This window comes from Mustela putorius, unplaced genomic scaffold (assembly GCF_011764305.1).
Source record: "Mustela putorius furo isolate JIRA1106 unplaced genomic scaffold, ASM1176430v1.1 tig00000095_pilon_pilon_pilon, whole genome shotgun sequence".
Lineage (NCBI taxonomy): Eukaryota > Metazoa > Chordata > Mammalia > Carnivora > Mustelidae > Mustela > Mustela putorius.
Window position 1 is genome coordinate 1,228,783 of NW_025421280.1, and position 17,101 is coordinate 1,245,883.

General features: G+C 41.5%; 1 protein-coding gene across 1 annotated transcript in view; it reads right to left on the reverse strand.

Moving 5' to 3' along the window:
• The window catches only part of GXYLT2 (glucoside xylosyltransferase 2), a 90,033-nt gene that overhangs the window by 49,933 nt on the left and 22,999 nt on the right, over nucleotides 1-17,101 (reverse strand). Inside the window, exon 3 of the mRNA XM_045077839.1 lies at nucleotides 9,729-9,860. Within this exon, the coding sequence (XP_044933774.1) occupies nucleotides 9,729-9,860 (132 nt within the window). The remainder of the gene's footprint in view (nucleotides 1-9,728; nucleotides 9,861-17,101) is intronic.

Consider the following 17,101-nt stretch of genomic DNA (forward strand, 5'->3'; position numbering starts at 1 on the left):
CCTGAGCTGAAGGCAGTCGTCCAACCAACTGAGCCACCCAGGCGCCCGATGGAGAGCCTTTTAAATAGAATGCATTGCCAGCACAGTGTGGGGGCCAACCAGCCTACTGACGTTAGGCAGGTGATTATCCATCTTCTTGATAAGTTTCACCTCCTCAGCTAGGAAGTGGTTCTCCAGGAAGTCACAGAGGTGGGGGGTCTGCCTGGACAGAACCCAGGGCATGAAGATCCAAAAGGGCCTGGTTCAGGTTCTTCTCTAGAACCAGAAGCCATCTTTAGATGGCTTCTGCATGCCTGGGAAGAGGGCACAGCTGCCACACTGTTTTTTCATTTTCAAGAGATGCTCAGTGCCCTCACCTCTCCTTAGCTAACTTGTGGAAGAAGGGGCCCATGTCCTCCAGAGCCATGTCTTCACAGTGGAAATAGAGGCCCAGAGAGAGACCAGTGTAGGAGGCCAGCAGATGCAAGCTGACCAGGCAGCTGTCAGCAACCTCCACCTCTGCAGAATAATTCTGAAAAACCTGGGAGCTCACAGTTCATTGGTAATAAGGAGAGAAGCTCCAAATAGGGTATTGGCCGGTCCCGGGGCAAAGGGTGGCAGAAAAGATGGCTCTAGAGGTTGTGACCAGAAAAAAGGTTGGAGGGTGGTCGGAGGGTAAAGAGGCAACCCTGGGTCTGTTTTATCCAAACATTGAAGGAAGACACAGATCTGCAGGACTGCTGGGTACACTGCTTATTCCACCTTCATTTTTTTTTTTTTTTAAGATTATTTATTTATTTATTTGACAGAGAGAAATCACAAGTAGATGGAAAGGCAGGCAGAGAGAGAGAGGGAAGCAGGCTCCCTGCTGAGCAGAGAGCCCGATGCGGGACTCGATCCCAGGACCCTGAGATCATGACCTGAGCCGAAGGCAGCAGCTTAACCCACTGAGCCACCCAGGCGCCCTCCACCTTCATTTTTAAAATAGTTTGGCTACAAGGCACCTGGGTGGCTCAGTCACTTAAGCGTCTGCCTTTGACTCAGGTCACGATGTCAAAGTCCTGGGATCAAGTCCTGTGTCAGGCTCAGTGGGGAACCTGCTTCTCTCCTGCCTATCACTCTGCTTACTTGTGTTCTTTTTCTCTCTGTCAAACAGATAAATAAATAAAATCTTTTTTTTTCAAATAAATAAATAAAATCTTAAAAAAATAAAAAAATAATTTTGCTAGATGTAAGATTTTGGGTAGACAGTTCCGCCCCACCTTTTGGCACTTCAAGTATGTCATCCCATGGCCTTCTGCCCTCCACAAGTATCTGATGAGAAATTTGCTGTTAATCTTAGAGAAGTTCCTTTGTATGTAACAAGTTGTTTTTCTATTTCTGCTTTTAAGACTTTATCTCTGTCTTTCAGGATTTTTTATTATGATTTATCTCCATGTGGATCTCTTTGAGTTTATCTTAGAATTCTTTGAACTTTGATGTATACATTATTTTTCATCAAATTTGCAAGTTTTCAACCATCATTTCTTCAAATAGCTTTTTCCTATTCCTTTCTCTTTCTATTCTCCTTCTGGCACTCCCATCATGCATATGCTGTGTGCCAGATGTTGTTGCATATTTCTCTCAGTCTCTGTTCAATTTTATTCATTATTTTTCCCTATTCCTTGGATTGAGTAAACTTTATTGATTATCTTCAAACTTACCAATTCTTTCTACTTTAATTTCAAATCAGCTGTGAGGTCCTTTAATGATTTTTCACTTCAATCATTGTACCTTCTAATTCCAGAATTTCCAATTAGCTCTTTTTAAAAACAATTTTCAACTCTTTGTTGATATTCTTAATCTCATGGAACACTGTCATCATATCTTACTTTACTTTTTTTTTTTTTTTTAAAGATTTTATTTATTTGTCAGAGAGAGTGAGCGAGAGCGAGCACAGGCAGACAGAGTGGAAGGCAGAGTCAGACGGAGAAGCAGGCTCCCTGCGGAGCAAGGAGCCTGATATGGGACTCGATCCCAGGACACTGGGATCATGACCTGAGCCGAAGGCAGCTGCTTAACCAACTGAGCCACCCAGGCGTCCCTTACTTTACTTTTTTAAAATTTAAGTTCAATTAGTCAATATATAGTACATCATTAGTTTCAGATGTAGTGTTCAATAGTTCATCAGCTGCATATAACACCTAGTGCTCAGCACATAATGAGGCCTCCTTAATTAATTTACTTCTTCAACCACGGTTTCCTCTTGTTGCTTGAATGTATTTATGGTGGCTACTTTGAAGTCTTTTTCTATTTGTGTGTGTGTGTTTATGTGTGTTAGATTGCTTTTAATTACTGACAGCTGGGGAGGGGTGGGGCCTGTGCAGTGGTGGTGTCACTACCCCCCTTGTCAGACCTTCAGGGACCAGGCCAGTGCCCACAGGTCCTGAGCCCATGCCAGCAGACCCCAGTGTTGTACTCTGTCCTCCAGGGATAAGACTCCAGCAAAGGATGAAATATTTTTCACTAAATCTGACATCTGGGTCCTATCACAGGCATCTTCTATTGCTTGCATTTTTTCCCCATGAATGAGGAACACCTGTTTCTTTGAACACCTCATACTTTTTTGATGAAAAAATCTGGATAATATATTTAGCATGTTAATAAATGATAGCATGACAATATAGCCTAGGATATGTTAGGTCATATATTTTAGCAACTGCAGCCTACAGGGCTTATTGATGTTGTTTGCTCAAGTATTTGTTCAATATCTTGTCTGGACTATTTTAGTGAGGTCCATTTCACCCACTGCATGCAGCCTTCGATGTTGTTCCTCAGTGGGTGCAGCCTTGGGCAGGCATACAGTCACCCTGAAATGACAGGGTTTTATCACCTATCTTTCACTGACACTTTCTCCAATTTTTCTGTTAAACTGTCTGTCGCTGTTGGTATTAAACCCAGCTCCATGAATTGCCAGCTGATTGCTTTATTGTTTTTGAGGCACAAATTGCTTCTCCCCCTGCTACAGTTAAATTTAGGCTCATTTGCAGGATTAAACTTTAAGGAAATTAAAGGCCAGTCTTTGAACATTGTTCTGCCACCACGAAGGTGCTTTTTGATCTGTCTCTTTCCCCGGTTCTCCTTTATAAATGAGCCAGCCTCTGTTTTAGTTTCTTTCTTTCTTTTTTTTTTTTTTTAATATTTTATTTATTTGACAGAGAGAGAGAGATCACAAGTAGGCAGAGAGGCAGGCAGAGAGAAGTGGGGGGAAGCAGCTCCCGGCTGAGCAGAGAGCCCGATGCGGGGCTCGATCCCAGAACCCTGAGATCATGACCTGAGCCGTAGGCAGAGGCTTTAAGCCACTGAGCCACCCAGGGCCCCTGTTTTAGTTTCTTGCTCTCCTGAAGCTACCATCTTCCTCTTAATTATGGAACCTGGAGAACATTGGCCACATTTGCCTGGAACTTAAACTCTGTGATGCAGAGATGAAAACTGCTGATGACCTAGCCCTCCTAAGGCAGTACAATATCCCTCGACTGGGAGTTGGGGAGAAAAGGATCCCTGTATTCTTGACTGAATTGTCCGGAGCTGACTTTCCATCATGCTGAGTTTCAAGGGGAGAAGGAGGGCCACAAGTTACTAAGTTACTTACTAAGTTGTGGTTCAAATGTCACAGATTTTCCCTCTTTTTATTTATTTATTTATTTATTTTTCAAATTATTTTATTAGCACATAATAGATTCTCCCTCTTTCTTACCAAGTTTTAGTGTATCAGGGGAAAAAACCCAGCATGTCTGACTCCACGTAGCTGCGACCTACAGCTTAGAAACTTCTGCTTTAGCCCTACATGTACATAGGCATGTTAATCATCAAAGAGATTTTGCTTAGGTCATGATCCGCTAGTATTTCATATTACAGCTAGTATTTGCAAAAACTGCTTTCTACCGAAAACCTACCTCATCCAAGGAGATAAGGAAGCACATATAGAATTGACTATGCTTAATGTTTATAGGAATGACATGATCAGATACCTGTACACAAAGATCAACAAGTTTTATGACCAGGCATCAGTTACTTTCTGACTCCAACTCCCTTTTGCTTCCCCTGCTTTGCTAACATAAAAGAAAGTTGAATTTCATGCTAAGGGGAGAAGGTTGTTTAGGATAATAGTCTGTATCTCCTTGGTTTGCTGCATTTCCAGAAAAAGTCACTTTCCTTACCCCAACATCTTGCCTCTAGACTTGTCACGCAGTTGAGTAGAACAAGCTTAAAGTTGGCTACATTACATTTTCTTGAATAATCTGTTTCCTCATTTGCTTAGGCCGTTAGCACAATGTCCAAAGAGTCTAGATAATTGTTTTAAAAATAATTTTCACCAGGGTTGCCTGGGTGGCTCAGTTGGTTAAGTGTTTGACTCTTGGTTTCAGCTCAGCTCATGATCTCAGGACCATGAGATTGAGCCATGTGTCAGGTACACACCCAGTGTGGAGTCTGCTTGAGATTCTTTCTCCCTCCCACCCCCTCCCCCACTTCTTCCTTCCACTCATGTTCTCTCTCTCTTAAATGAATGAATGAATAAGTAAATAAAATCCTTAAAAAAAAGATTTTCACAAGTTATACCTGTTTTGCTGGGCAGCATTTCCACAGAGCTCTTTTGCCACCATTTTGTAAGTAGCCATCTTTCCTGGTATTTTTGCTGCTAAACTAAGCTTCTAGAATTTGGATCTCAGGCTGCTTCAAGCAATCATTATTTTCCTAGAGTGAGCCTTGCAAGGAACAGAGGGAGAGACACAGAGAGCCTGGGTGACATCATGGGAGCCCCTGGATCAGCCCTACACTTGGGATCATCTGGACTTCACAGTCAGATAAGCCAAACAGTTTCCTTCTTTCCTTAGCTAGTTGAAATTGAGTTTCTTACATGTAACTATGAGTTGTAACTAATATCCTGAATGTCAAACCTTTAATAATGTGTGAGTAAATGATAAGGACTTTGGAAAGCTTGTTCAACAAAATTGGTATCTAGGGTCATTTTTATATGACCTTTTTGATAGCTCACCTTGTCCCAATAATTTATGGCCTCTTGATGCTTAATGAAATATAGAGACATCATTTATGGTGATTCTAATAGATATTCTTCTTAATAAGGATGTTTAATATGTTCCTATACATCCGTCAATATTTGTTGACATCCAAAGGGTTGGTTCCAAGGAAGACTCAATGTTGACTGCTAATGCTGACTTATAATATTAAGAATAGTACAGAGGCCTGACCTTAATTATAGAAAGTTCTTATAAGTCAGGTAATCTCTCTTTTCCATTAGCCTGTAGCTAATGAGATTTTTTTGATGGATCTATACATTTTGTTACACACTCACCACCTTGATTCCAAAAACCACTAATTGTGGTTTCCTGGAATCCTAGAAATATCCCAAACATGACAGAGATCATGGAATTGGAGAATCTTCAGAGAATTTACTGGCAAGCAGCACCCAGTATAGCTGTAGCTGATTCATTAGAATCTCTCTGGTAAGCATATCGTTTTCCAAATATTGGAGCTAGTTACAAACCTCTAAACAACTATTAAGTGGAAAAAGGGAAGATTATATATTGTTACTCTTTTTCTTTTTTTTTAAGAGAAAGATCTGTACGTTCATTCTTCTCTGCAGAAAGTATTTTTTTTTAAAGATTTTATTTATTTATTTCTCAGAGAGCAAGAGCGTGCAAGCGCACAAGCAGGCAGAACAGCAGGCAGAGGCAGAGAGAGAAGCAGGCTCCCAGACGAGCAAGGAGCCCGATGTGGGACAAAATCCCAGGACCCTGGGATCATGACCTGAGCCGAAGGCAGTGGCTTAACCGACTGAGCCACCCAGGCACCCTTGTTACTCTTTTTTAAAAAAGATTTTATTTATTTGAGGTTGGGGGAAAGTAAGGAGGGCAGAGAGAGAGGGAGAGATAGTCCCACACGGAGTGCAGAGCCCAATGTGGGGCTCAATCTCACGACCCTGAGATTACCCCCTGAGCTGAAACCAAGAGTTAGCACTTAACTGACTGCACCACCCACTCACCCCTATATATTGTTATTCTTGATGTGATGAAGAAAATCTAGGTAATCTAAGATTTTTATTTACTTGGTAGGATATTCCTTTGAAATAGTAAAGGATGGGTCGAGTTTGTTAGAAATACAGAAATATCCAGAGAAGTCTGGGAGAATTTATGGGTCAAGGCTGTAGGCTGTAAGCAATTTTATCCTACCTCTCAGGTCAATATTCTTTCCTAACTCCTTCCTTTGAGATAGATGCTTATGGGAAGTGTTGGAAATAGGAAAAACATCAGACATTATTATAATATTGGCATTTATCAAAACTTGGTTTAAAAAGGCCTTTCTCGGGGCACCTGGGTGGCTCAGTGGGTTAAAGTCTCTGCCTTTTGCTCAGGTCATGATCCCAGAGTCCTAGGATTGAGCCCCACATGGGTGTGTGAGGGGTGGTCTCTGCTCAGCAGGGAGCCTGCTTCCTCCTCTCTCTCTGTCTGCCTGCCTCTCTGCCTACTTGTGATCTCTCTGTCAAATAAATAAATAAAATCTTTAAAAAAATAAAAAGGCCCTTCTTCCTGGGTAAGACTTACAAAACACCTTAAACTAATGTATATTTCTATACTGGGTGCTGCTTGCCAGTAAAGTCTCTGAAGATTCTCCAATTCCATGATCTCTGTCATGTTTGGGATATTTCTAGGATTCCAGGAAACCACAATTAGTGGTTTTTGGAATCAAGGTGGTGAGTGTGTAACAAAATGTATAGATCCATCAAAAAAATCTCATTACTTCCAATTAAATGGGAGAGAGGTGAGGTGAATTCATGACACTCAATTATTTTTACAATAGTGAAAGCTTTATGGCTGTTACTAAAGAAAAGGGGGAAAGTACCCCAGATTAAATTTTTTTTAAGATTTTATTTTTTATTTGACAGAGATCACAAGCAGGCAGAGAGGCAGGCAGAGAGAGAGAGAGAGGGAAGCAGACTCCCTGCTGAGCAGAAAGCTGATGCAGGGCTCCATCCCAGGGCCCTGAGATCATGACCTGAGCCAATGGCAGTGGCTTACCCACTGAGACACTCAGGCGTGCTCCCCCCCAAATAAATTTTAATGAACAGATTTGATCTATTTGTAATCAGCAGATTGTTTTAAATACTTTAAGCTTCTGAGTTACCCGAGAGCAGTATGCATCTTAGAGAGCTTACAAGCCATCTGCAGTTTACTTTGCACTAATAATGGTACTGCTCTTTGGACCATTATTCACAGAAATAGAAAATTAAATGTCCACTGGTTTCTAGGACTTCATAAATCATGAATTGGTAGGATCTGAGTTCCACTAATTGTACTTGAGAATCTAATACGCTTGAGTTGCAGACTTGTACTCTGGTTTTATTCTTATAGTAAAATCTTATGTGAGAAGGGTTTTTCTTTTTTCTTTTTTTCCTACAGGCTTTGCGTAGATGAGAATATGGGTGAGATTGTGGCCTGCAATCGACTGACCTATCACTTGCTAGAATGTTTGCATTTTGGATCTCCATCTTCACTCTACTGCCTCAGCAGTATATTTGAGTTGGTTCTACAGAGATGAATTTCAAGGAAAACATCACCTAGACTTTATTTCAAATTACCTTGAGGATCAATATATTCTACTGAAGCCCAAAAATGCTATGTTCATAATCTGCTGCTATGATATATGACTCAGAGAAGGTAAATGTCCTGTCAACTTCAATCTCTCTTTGTTATTTTTAGGGAGGGCTAGTTTCCATTATCAAAAGCAGATAAGGAATGCCAGCAATCATTTGTCATTCAAAATGGAACACTTACTTAGTTGTGAATGAATGAAAACCATCATGTGGTATGTTTGTTTTTTTAATAGTGGTGATAAAGTCACAACCCAAGGTCAGAGGACATTCAAATGTGGTTCTACTGGGTTGCTTATATTTTTTGGATAGGCTGGAAAGAAAATTCTGCTTTGGTTTTTGAATACATTTTTCCCTCTAAAACAGAGACAAGAAGAAACCTGACATTTTTTCTCATCTTCTGAAATGGTAATTAAGTTTTATATCTTCCACCTACAGATTTTTAGTTCCAGTTTGAGGTAGTCTGTCCTTACCCACACTTATGAAATGACTCCCATCTCACATGATGGTCTGTGGTGTGTGACAGACAGGTCACTTAATGAGTGAGTAAGCCTGTGCGGAGGTCTTCTCACAGGTTCTGAGTAGGAAATGATAAAATGGCCATTTGCCATTTAGGGTTTGAAACCAACAGATGGTAAGACTTCTCTACATGGCCATCTCCCAGGCACTTCAAAATAAAAATAGGGCCCAAGTTAAACTCATCTCATCCCATGAAACAGTCTTTTTCTCTCCAAAGATCACCATCCATTGAGTAGGATGAATCCTAACAAACTGCCATTTTCCATATCTCATAAATAGCTGAATATTGGCAATTTTAAACAGAACAGCCTTACTAGTTGTTCAGGTCAGAGACCTGGGGGAAATCCTTCTCATCTCACTCTACTTCAACTCTTACAGTAAGCCAGTCATGAGGACTGGTAATTCTCTTTCTCAGGCAGGTTCTGAATCCATCTTTAAGGCCCTCAACATAGCCCATATAATCAGTAATTGGCCTAGTGATTCCACTGTCCACACTGCAATGAATAGGGTGTCCTCTTTAAAACACAAGCCAGACCATCCCACTTGCATGTTAGAAATCAGTCAATGGCTTCTCAGTGCCCTTAACACAAAGACCAGACAATCCAACCCCTGCTGACCTCTTTAATCCCACATCACCCTATTTTCTGATTACTCTACCTTTTTTTTATTTTCTTAAGGATGTTCCTTTCCAACTCAGGGCCTTTGAACATATTATTCCATCTGCTTGGTACTCTCTTCTCTCTCATTACTAACCAGGCCCTTATCACTCAGTGATCCCTGCTTCTTCTGAAGGATCCTTCTTGTCAAGGATGTTGGAAGACTGGCACATTCATGCCTCAGCATAAATACCATGTCCCCAAAGAACCTTCTATGACCTCTCACTCACCAGCGTGGAACCCCAAATTACATATGCCCACGAGACTTCAACAAGATCATACTTCCAATTACCTATTCAATGCTAGGCTCAAACTCCAAGGGAGCAAGGCTGTGACTGACTTGTTTGCTGCCATATTGGTATCACTAACCCAGGCCTAGAACCTATTCTAGAACCTAGAATCTATCTTCAGTGATTTTTCTACTTAGGATTTTTTAAAAGGTAACAAAAATGTTTAATTAAAAAATTCAAAACTGAGAGTCTGAACCAGAACTCTGGAGTGTTTTTGAATTATCCCCTAACATGGCTACATCTGTTAATAGTTATTGTTACCAGAGAATAATCATCAAAGCTACCATTTATTGAGGGTCAACTATGTGCCAAACCTCTGGAGGAACATGAGGACTAGTGAAGGTGGGGGGTTTACTGAGGTTCAGACAGCTCATAAAGGTGGAACCAAAGTCACAAAGACCCATAATCCAAGACATGCTTTGGATGCTCTCAGTCCCTCAAATCTTTGGGACAGACAACTTCTTGAACACAAGAATCCCCTATACCAGAACACTAAGAGAATCAACTGCAGAATCCAAGAGAAACACATTTTCAGCTCTAAGTAAAACGTTTTTAGACACACACCAGTTAATTTCACCATGTTTCTAAGAACAATCCTCTCCCGAGCAGCATCTTAGTAAAAGCTCGTGTTCCTACCGGAAGGAAGAGTCTCTGAGCAGCACAGGGTTTGAATAATTTCTTCCATTCCTGAGGGTTTCCAACCGAAAACGTGATGGGGTAGATTCTGTGCTCAAACTTCTTTGTATACATGTCAGGCCACTGTCGTAACTAAAAAATAAGGAAGACAAGGGGAGGGTGATTAGGCCCCAGAGATATGGAAAACACCTGAAGCTTCTGGATGTTCAAGTGGAAATTATTCAGGCACCTTACAGAGAATGTCTAACTTCACCACCATGATTAATGCTCAATGAATGAAAGACTATGGCTAGAATTAAAAAAAAATAACATCCAGAGTTGTCAAGGATGTTGGGAGATTGGCACAAAAACAGCACAAGGGGAGTATAAATTTGAATAAACTTCCAAGAGGGAAATTTGAAATTGGGAACAACCAACCCCAAAAGATAAAGGCACAAGATTTTCAACAAAGTCTCATTTGTAATTAAGAAAAAAAAACCTTTGTGAACAAACTAAATGCTCTATAGTTAGGAACTGGGAAAATTAATTATGAGGGAACTATACAATAGACTATTGTAATAGTTAAAATAAAGTAGATCTATATGTGCTGACAAGGAAAAATGTTTATTATAAAAAACCTTTTATTATAAAATTTATATGTTTAAATAAATAAGTTTATTAAGAATTTTGTTATAAAATCTGTTATAAAGATGCTTATTAAAAATAAAAAATAAAATGCAAAAAATTGTATAATGTTTCTGTCTTAAAGGAAAAATATATGCACATATATTTTATATGGAGAGAAAAATCTTGACAGATAGACACTAAACTGATTTTTGTGGGTTTTTTTTTTAAGACTTTATTTATTTGAGCACAAGCTCAAGCTTGTGCTTGAGAGAGAGAGAGCACAAGCATGGGGAGCAGCAGGCAGAGGGAGGGGGAGAAGCAGACTCCCCACTGAGCAGGCAGCCCAATGTGGGGCTTGTTCCCAGGACGCCAGGACCATGACCTAAGCCGAAGGCAGACACTTAACCAACTAAGCCATCCAGGCATCCCTGATGCTAAAGTGTTAAAAGTAGGCACCTGTGGAAGTGGTGGTGGTGGTGTCATTTTCTAAGTTTATATTTCTGTGTTCTTTTAAAATTTTCCAGTGAGTATATTTACTTTGCATATGTTAATATCAATAACAATATTAATTAATGAGTTTTATTTTTTAGAGCAGTTTTATGCTTACAGGAAAACTGAGCAGGAAGTACGGGATTCCCATCCACCCTCCCCCCACCCCCGCAATTTCCCCTATTACCTATGTCTTGCATTAGTGTGGTATGTTTGTTACAACTGATGAACCAATATCAATATATTAGTGAGTAAAATCCATAGCTTACCTTAGGTTTCATTCTTGGAGTTGTATATTCTATGGACTTTGACAGATGTATAATGTCAGGTATCTACCATTACAGAGTAGTTTCAGCACCCCAGAAATCTCCTCTGTTCCACCTATTCACCCCTTCCTCCTTCCCTCCTTACAACCACTAATTATTTTACTGTCTCTTAGTTTGCCCTTTCCAGAATGTCATATAGTGGCAATCAGAGAGTATAAAGCCTCTTCAGATTGGCTTCTTATACAAGCAACATGCACTGAAGTCTCCTCCATGTCTTTTGGTGGATGGGTACCTCATTTATTTTTTATCACCGAATAATATTCCCTTGGTAAGGGTATTGTGGTTTCTTTCAGTTTGGGGTGATTACAAATAAAGCTGCATAAACATTGATGTGTAGTTTTTGTGCGGACAACTTTTCAGCTCCTCTAGGTAAATACCAAAGAGTGAGATACCTGGACTGTATGGCTGGTCTACACTTAGGTTTTTAAAAATGTGTCAAGCTGCTCTCCAAAGTAGCTGTAGCATCTTGCATTCCCACCAACGATGAGTGAGATTTTTTCTTGCCACACATCCTCGGCAGCATGTTGTGTTGTCAGTGTTGTGGATTTTAGCCATTCTAACAGGTGTGTAGTGGTATCTCACTGTTTTCCCCTGCAGTTCCCCAATAACGTGTGATGTGGAGTCTCCTTCTGTACACTTATCTGCCATCTGTGTATCTTCTTACGTTTTTGAGTTAATGTTTCCCCATGGACACAAAAGTCCTACTTGTAAGAAAAAATTCCCAAAGTCCCCTCACATTTATGGCAAGGTTGTTTATCATATATAATGTTGTCTGTAACAGAGCAAAGTTAGAAACAACCTAAACAGCAATTTGGTTAATAAGCTCCAAGGAATGTCTACATAACAGAATGTGACATCATACAGGAAGGGTTTGCTAACCGTTGGTAGGACAAGAACTAAATACAGCCTGCTATGAAAAGCACACAAGCCAAGAATGATTAGATACTTTTAAATAGCTGAAAAAGGTAAGAACAAGAGTAATATTTTGTGACATTTATAAGTCACATGAAATTTGAATTTCAGTGTCCATACATAAAAGTTTTATTGGAACACTGTCACACCTAATTGTGTACATATTTCTACGGCTGCTTTCACACTCAATGTCAGAATTAGGTAGCTACAAGGCTGTGTAGCCTACAAAGCTATTATTTGGTCTTTTACAGAAAAAGCTGGACAACCCCAGTTTTAGAAGAAATTGAGTAATACAAGGCTTAGTGATATAAAAGGGGATATAGAAGATGACCTTATTTCTGATATTCATGTGAAAAGAAAAGGAATATAAGTAAATATACCAACATTACTCTCCCTGACCATTAGGATGGGTTGATTTTTTAAATTTATAATTTTATGAATTATTTTTACACCGTACATACATTGCTTATACAGTCACATAAAAATGTTTGAAGAAACATACCATTAATCATGCTTTAAATTTGCAAATTTGAGGGCGCCTGGGTGGCTCAGTGGGTTAGGTTTCTGCCTTTGGCTCAGGTCATGATCTCAGGGTCCTGGGATCGTGTCCCGCATCGGGCTCTCTGCTCAGCAGGAAGCCTGCTTCCCTTCCTCTCTCTCTGCCTGCCTCTCTGCCTACTTGTGATCTCTCTCTGTCAAATAAATAAATAAAAATCTTTAAAAAAAAATTTGCAACTTTGAGATGGATATATGAGAGAGAAATCTCAGAAGGAGAAAGAGGAGGAGTGACAAAGTATTTGATAACTAATTCATGAAGGCCCACTGACCGATCAGAACCCACACCAGGCACAAATACTGGCACACCTGCACTGACTCATCAGAACCGACACTGGCTGTACACACTGAGAGCGACTACACTGACCTCTCAGAATGGACACCAGGGACAGATACTCAGTCCAAATGTGCCTTGCCACAGCAGCCCAAAATCAGTACTCGAAGGAGAATGGGAAGGTCCCGGAGGTCTACTGGTTTCCCTGACTCTTTGATCTCCCAGAAGGGTTTATCTGCCTTTACCAATCTGTGTCTTTTAACTGGAATGTTCAGTCCATTTACATTTGTTTCAATGCTCGTGTTTGAATAGTATACCAGCTCCAGCCACAAGTTCTCCTTGACACCTCTTCCTATGGCAGAGGACACACACACACACACACACACACACACACAAAGGATGTTGCCATCCCACTGGCCCCACCCATCACCAGAATGGATTGGTGGTCACCCCCCTTTGGTGTCCCACTTTTTCCTGACAGATGCGTCAAACCTCAAGCACATGTCTGATTCCTGAGCTGCCAGGAGCAGCTAGGAAATCAACCAGCTGGCATTTGCAGCTCCTATATTGAGAGATGACAAAAATAAATGAGACTCCAAAATATTAAGTATCTACATTATACTTGGTAAATAGCTCCAGACATATTGTATTTACATGGCTTAAAAATTAAAAAATTCTCCTTAAAAAGAGTACAATTCACCCACAAAGCAGTTTCCAGAGGAATCATGAGGTCAGCTAGCACTTTGTTTTGTTTTTACAAAACAAAGATACGTGGCCTTGAGCTTTGTAGGAAGTTGTCAAAAGAAACTGGATATTCCCACAATGCCTCAGGGTTGGAAGTAATACCCTTGCGAAGGGCGGCAGACCCTGTCTCTCCATACCAGCACCTCCTGTGACTACACAAAAACCAACTGGTCCTGCCCTACTATTTTCAAGCTAACAAGGTACAGGAGATGTTCCAAAGAATCTCTGTGGAATGAAAGAATAAACAGACCATGTGATTCAGCCTCAAAGTATGTTCTGCAGTAACAGAGCAAGGATCATTTTGTCCTTCCATACTGATGAAACAACCAAGACTAAGGAAAGTTCTGTGACTTCCATAAGAGACAAGGTTTTACATCTGAACTTTTTATCTATAATCCCTGCATGGGAAGGGACGAGGCCAGATGCCCTGCCTGTCTTTTAACACCCTGTTACAATTTTCTTTGTTGGTTGAGCTCCACTGATCTAACAAAGACCTGAGGAAAGGAGCCATCACAGGGATAAAGTCTCCAGAGCGATTCAAATGATTTTTCAAATTCAATGATTCTCCCATACAATTTAGTTCCCAATTTATAATGTGCCAATTACCATGGCTTATAGCAAATTACCCCCAAACTTAGCAGTATAAAACGACCATCTATTAAGCTCACAGATGCCATGGATCAGGAATTCGGACAAGGCACAGAAGGGGGCGGGGTGGGGGGCGGCTTACACTGCTGCATGATATCTGGGCCTCAGCTAGAAGCTTCGAAGCCTAAAGGCTGGAATCATCTGAATGCCAGTCCGTTCACATGTCTGCTAATTGAGGCCAGCTAGGGGCTAGGGACCTCAGGTCTTCTCTGAGTGGGTCTCTCCATACGATCTCTCCAAATGGGCTAGTGTGGGCTCACTCACCACATCCCGGCCAGGTTCCTGGGGCAGGCATTCCATGAAAGCCGGTAGAAGCTATGTTCTTTCCATTCTCTAGCCTCAAATGTCACGTGAACAGTCTATGTAGCATACTCTATTTTATATATACATACAGATGATGTATATAGAGGCATATGTATTGGCTATTACCTTTTAACAAATTATCCCCAAAACGTAGTGGCTCGAAACCACAGAAATGTAATCTTTCATGTACTTTCTTAGGGACAAAAATCTGTAAGCTGGGTTGCTCTGGCTTAGTGGCTTTCACGAGGGTGTTGTCCAACTACTGGCTGGGGTCACAGTCCTCTGATGGCTGGGCGGGGTGGGAGGTTCTGTCTCCAAGCTAACTTCCATGAGTGTCACAAGAAGCCCTGATTCCTTACCAGGAAGGCCTCTCCAAAGGGTGCTCTGACATGAAAGTGGCTTATCCCACAGCAGGTGATCCAGGAGAGAAAGTGAGTGCAGGCAAGATAGCAATTGTGGTGCCCTTTTAAATGTTAATCACAGAGCTGACATAGCATTGCGTTTTCCCCATGCTGCTGGTCACACAGGCCAACCCTTGAGACAGTGAAGGAGGGAAGCATGCCAGCGTGTGAATAACAGGTGGGGCCACTGAGAGCTTCTTTGGAAAATACATTCTGCCTCATACACATAGTTACACACACACCTCTTCCTTCCCCTCACCTTCTTTAAGTTCAGATCTGTTTTGTTCGGCTCCATCCTCCTGTCCCAGCCTCTAGCACCCAGTGGGTACTCAATTAATTTTATTAGATGGTTATTGGGCAACACATTGCTAAGGTTCGTCCACAGCCGGTTTCCTCCCTTCCTGCACACTGAGCACTTCTCAGCCTCTTGCCATTGGGTGAGCCTTGTGACTGCTTCTGGGCAGTTCAATGTGAATGGAAAAGACTCGTGTCACTGTCAAGCTGAGGGAGTGAAATGCACAGTCGTGAGCCACTTGTCTCTCTCTTTCCTGCATGGCATCCCAAGAACTTCAGAAGCCAAGTGTTCCAGCAGGTGCAACTCAAAGCATGAACAGTCTTGGGGCACATGGCTGGCGTAGCTGAGAGGGCATGCCACGCTTGACTTCAGGGTTGTGAGATCACACCCCATGCTGGGTGTAGAGATTACCAAAAACACTTAAAAAAAAAAAACTTAAAAAAAAAAAGCATGAATAATTTTTGTCATTTTCAGTCCCAGATCTAAGAGCTTGTGTGAGACAAGCAGCAGGCACGTGGGAAGGGTCTGAGGTTTTCGGGAGGTGTTAAGGTAGCCTGACCTAGCATATCCTGATTCCAGATACCTTAGCTCTTCTATCAGTGTTGCTCGCTTCAAGTTACAGCAGGGAAGCCGAAGCTCTGAAAGGCCACAAGGCTTGCCTGAGATCCAGCAGCAAGCATATAGGGGAGCTGAGTTTCTCAGATGAGTCTTCTATCTGCTAGCTGCAGAGGTAGAATGGCACACTGGTTAAGCAGGTGGAGGTCTGACGCTGTGACCTTGAGCTGACACCTGATGAACAAATCACTAAAACTCTACAAAAGAGGGACATGATTGCTACCTTCCGGGGAGAGTGAAGGAGGGGTAAATTATAAATCAGAAGCCCTTGATAAATGGTAATTATCATTGCCATCTCGTTTCAACCACAGCTGCAGAGAAACAAACCATGTGTGTGCCAACCTCTTCCCTTTCCTTTGACTCAGATCTTTTTTCAAGGCATTTTCCAATCGATTTCAAAGCTTCGCCTGGTGAAGATGTCAAGGGGACAGTTTTCTTCAGAAAACGCAGCCCATTCTCTAGCTTTCTGTTAGTAGCCTTTCTCTGCCCAACAGGCTTCTTTTGGCCTTTCTCATTAGTGTAGCCAGCCTGGGGACAGGAGGGGGCTCTGCTGACACAAGTCAGTGGATATGAAACGAACCACGTCTCACTCTGCCAGCACTCAGGCCTTACCACAAGGGCAAACATCCAAGACAAAGCAAAGTTTGGTTTACAAACTCAAAACTCAAAACTCTGCAAACTCCCCAGTCCCGAGACTGGGGAGAAGAGGTATTTCCAAAGCTCTCCTCGGGAACTGGTAAAAAAAAAAAAAAAAAAAAAAAATCGGTCCTTGTTCCTCAGTAGAGGAATAGTCAACTGAACAGGCATCCAACCCATAATAAAATACTATACAGTCACCAGAAAAGATGAGGTGAAGACATCTGAGACCTGACCTGGAACAATCCTGACAATACGGTTTTAAGGTAGGAAAACCAAGTTTAGGTGGACACATAGAGAACAAGCTTGATTTTATAAAAGAAATACAGGGGCACCGGGTGGCTCAGCTAGTTAAGTGTCTGCCTTCAGCTGGGGTCATGATCCTGGGGTCCTGGGATCAAGCCCCACATAGGGCTCCCTACTCAGGAGGGGGCCTGCTTCTCCCTCTCCCTCTGCTCCTCCACCCTGCGCATGCATGCTCTCTCTCTTTCTCTGTCTCAAATAAATTTTAAAAATCTTTTTAAAAAATAAAAGAAATACATTTTAGTCTGGGCATATATACCTGTGTG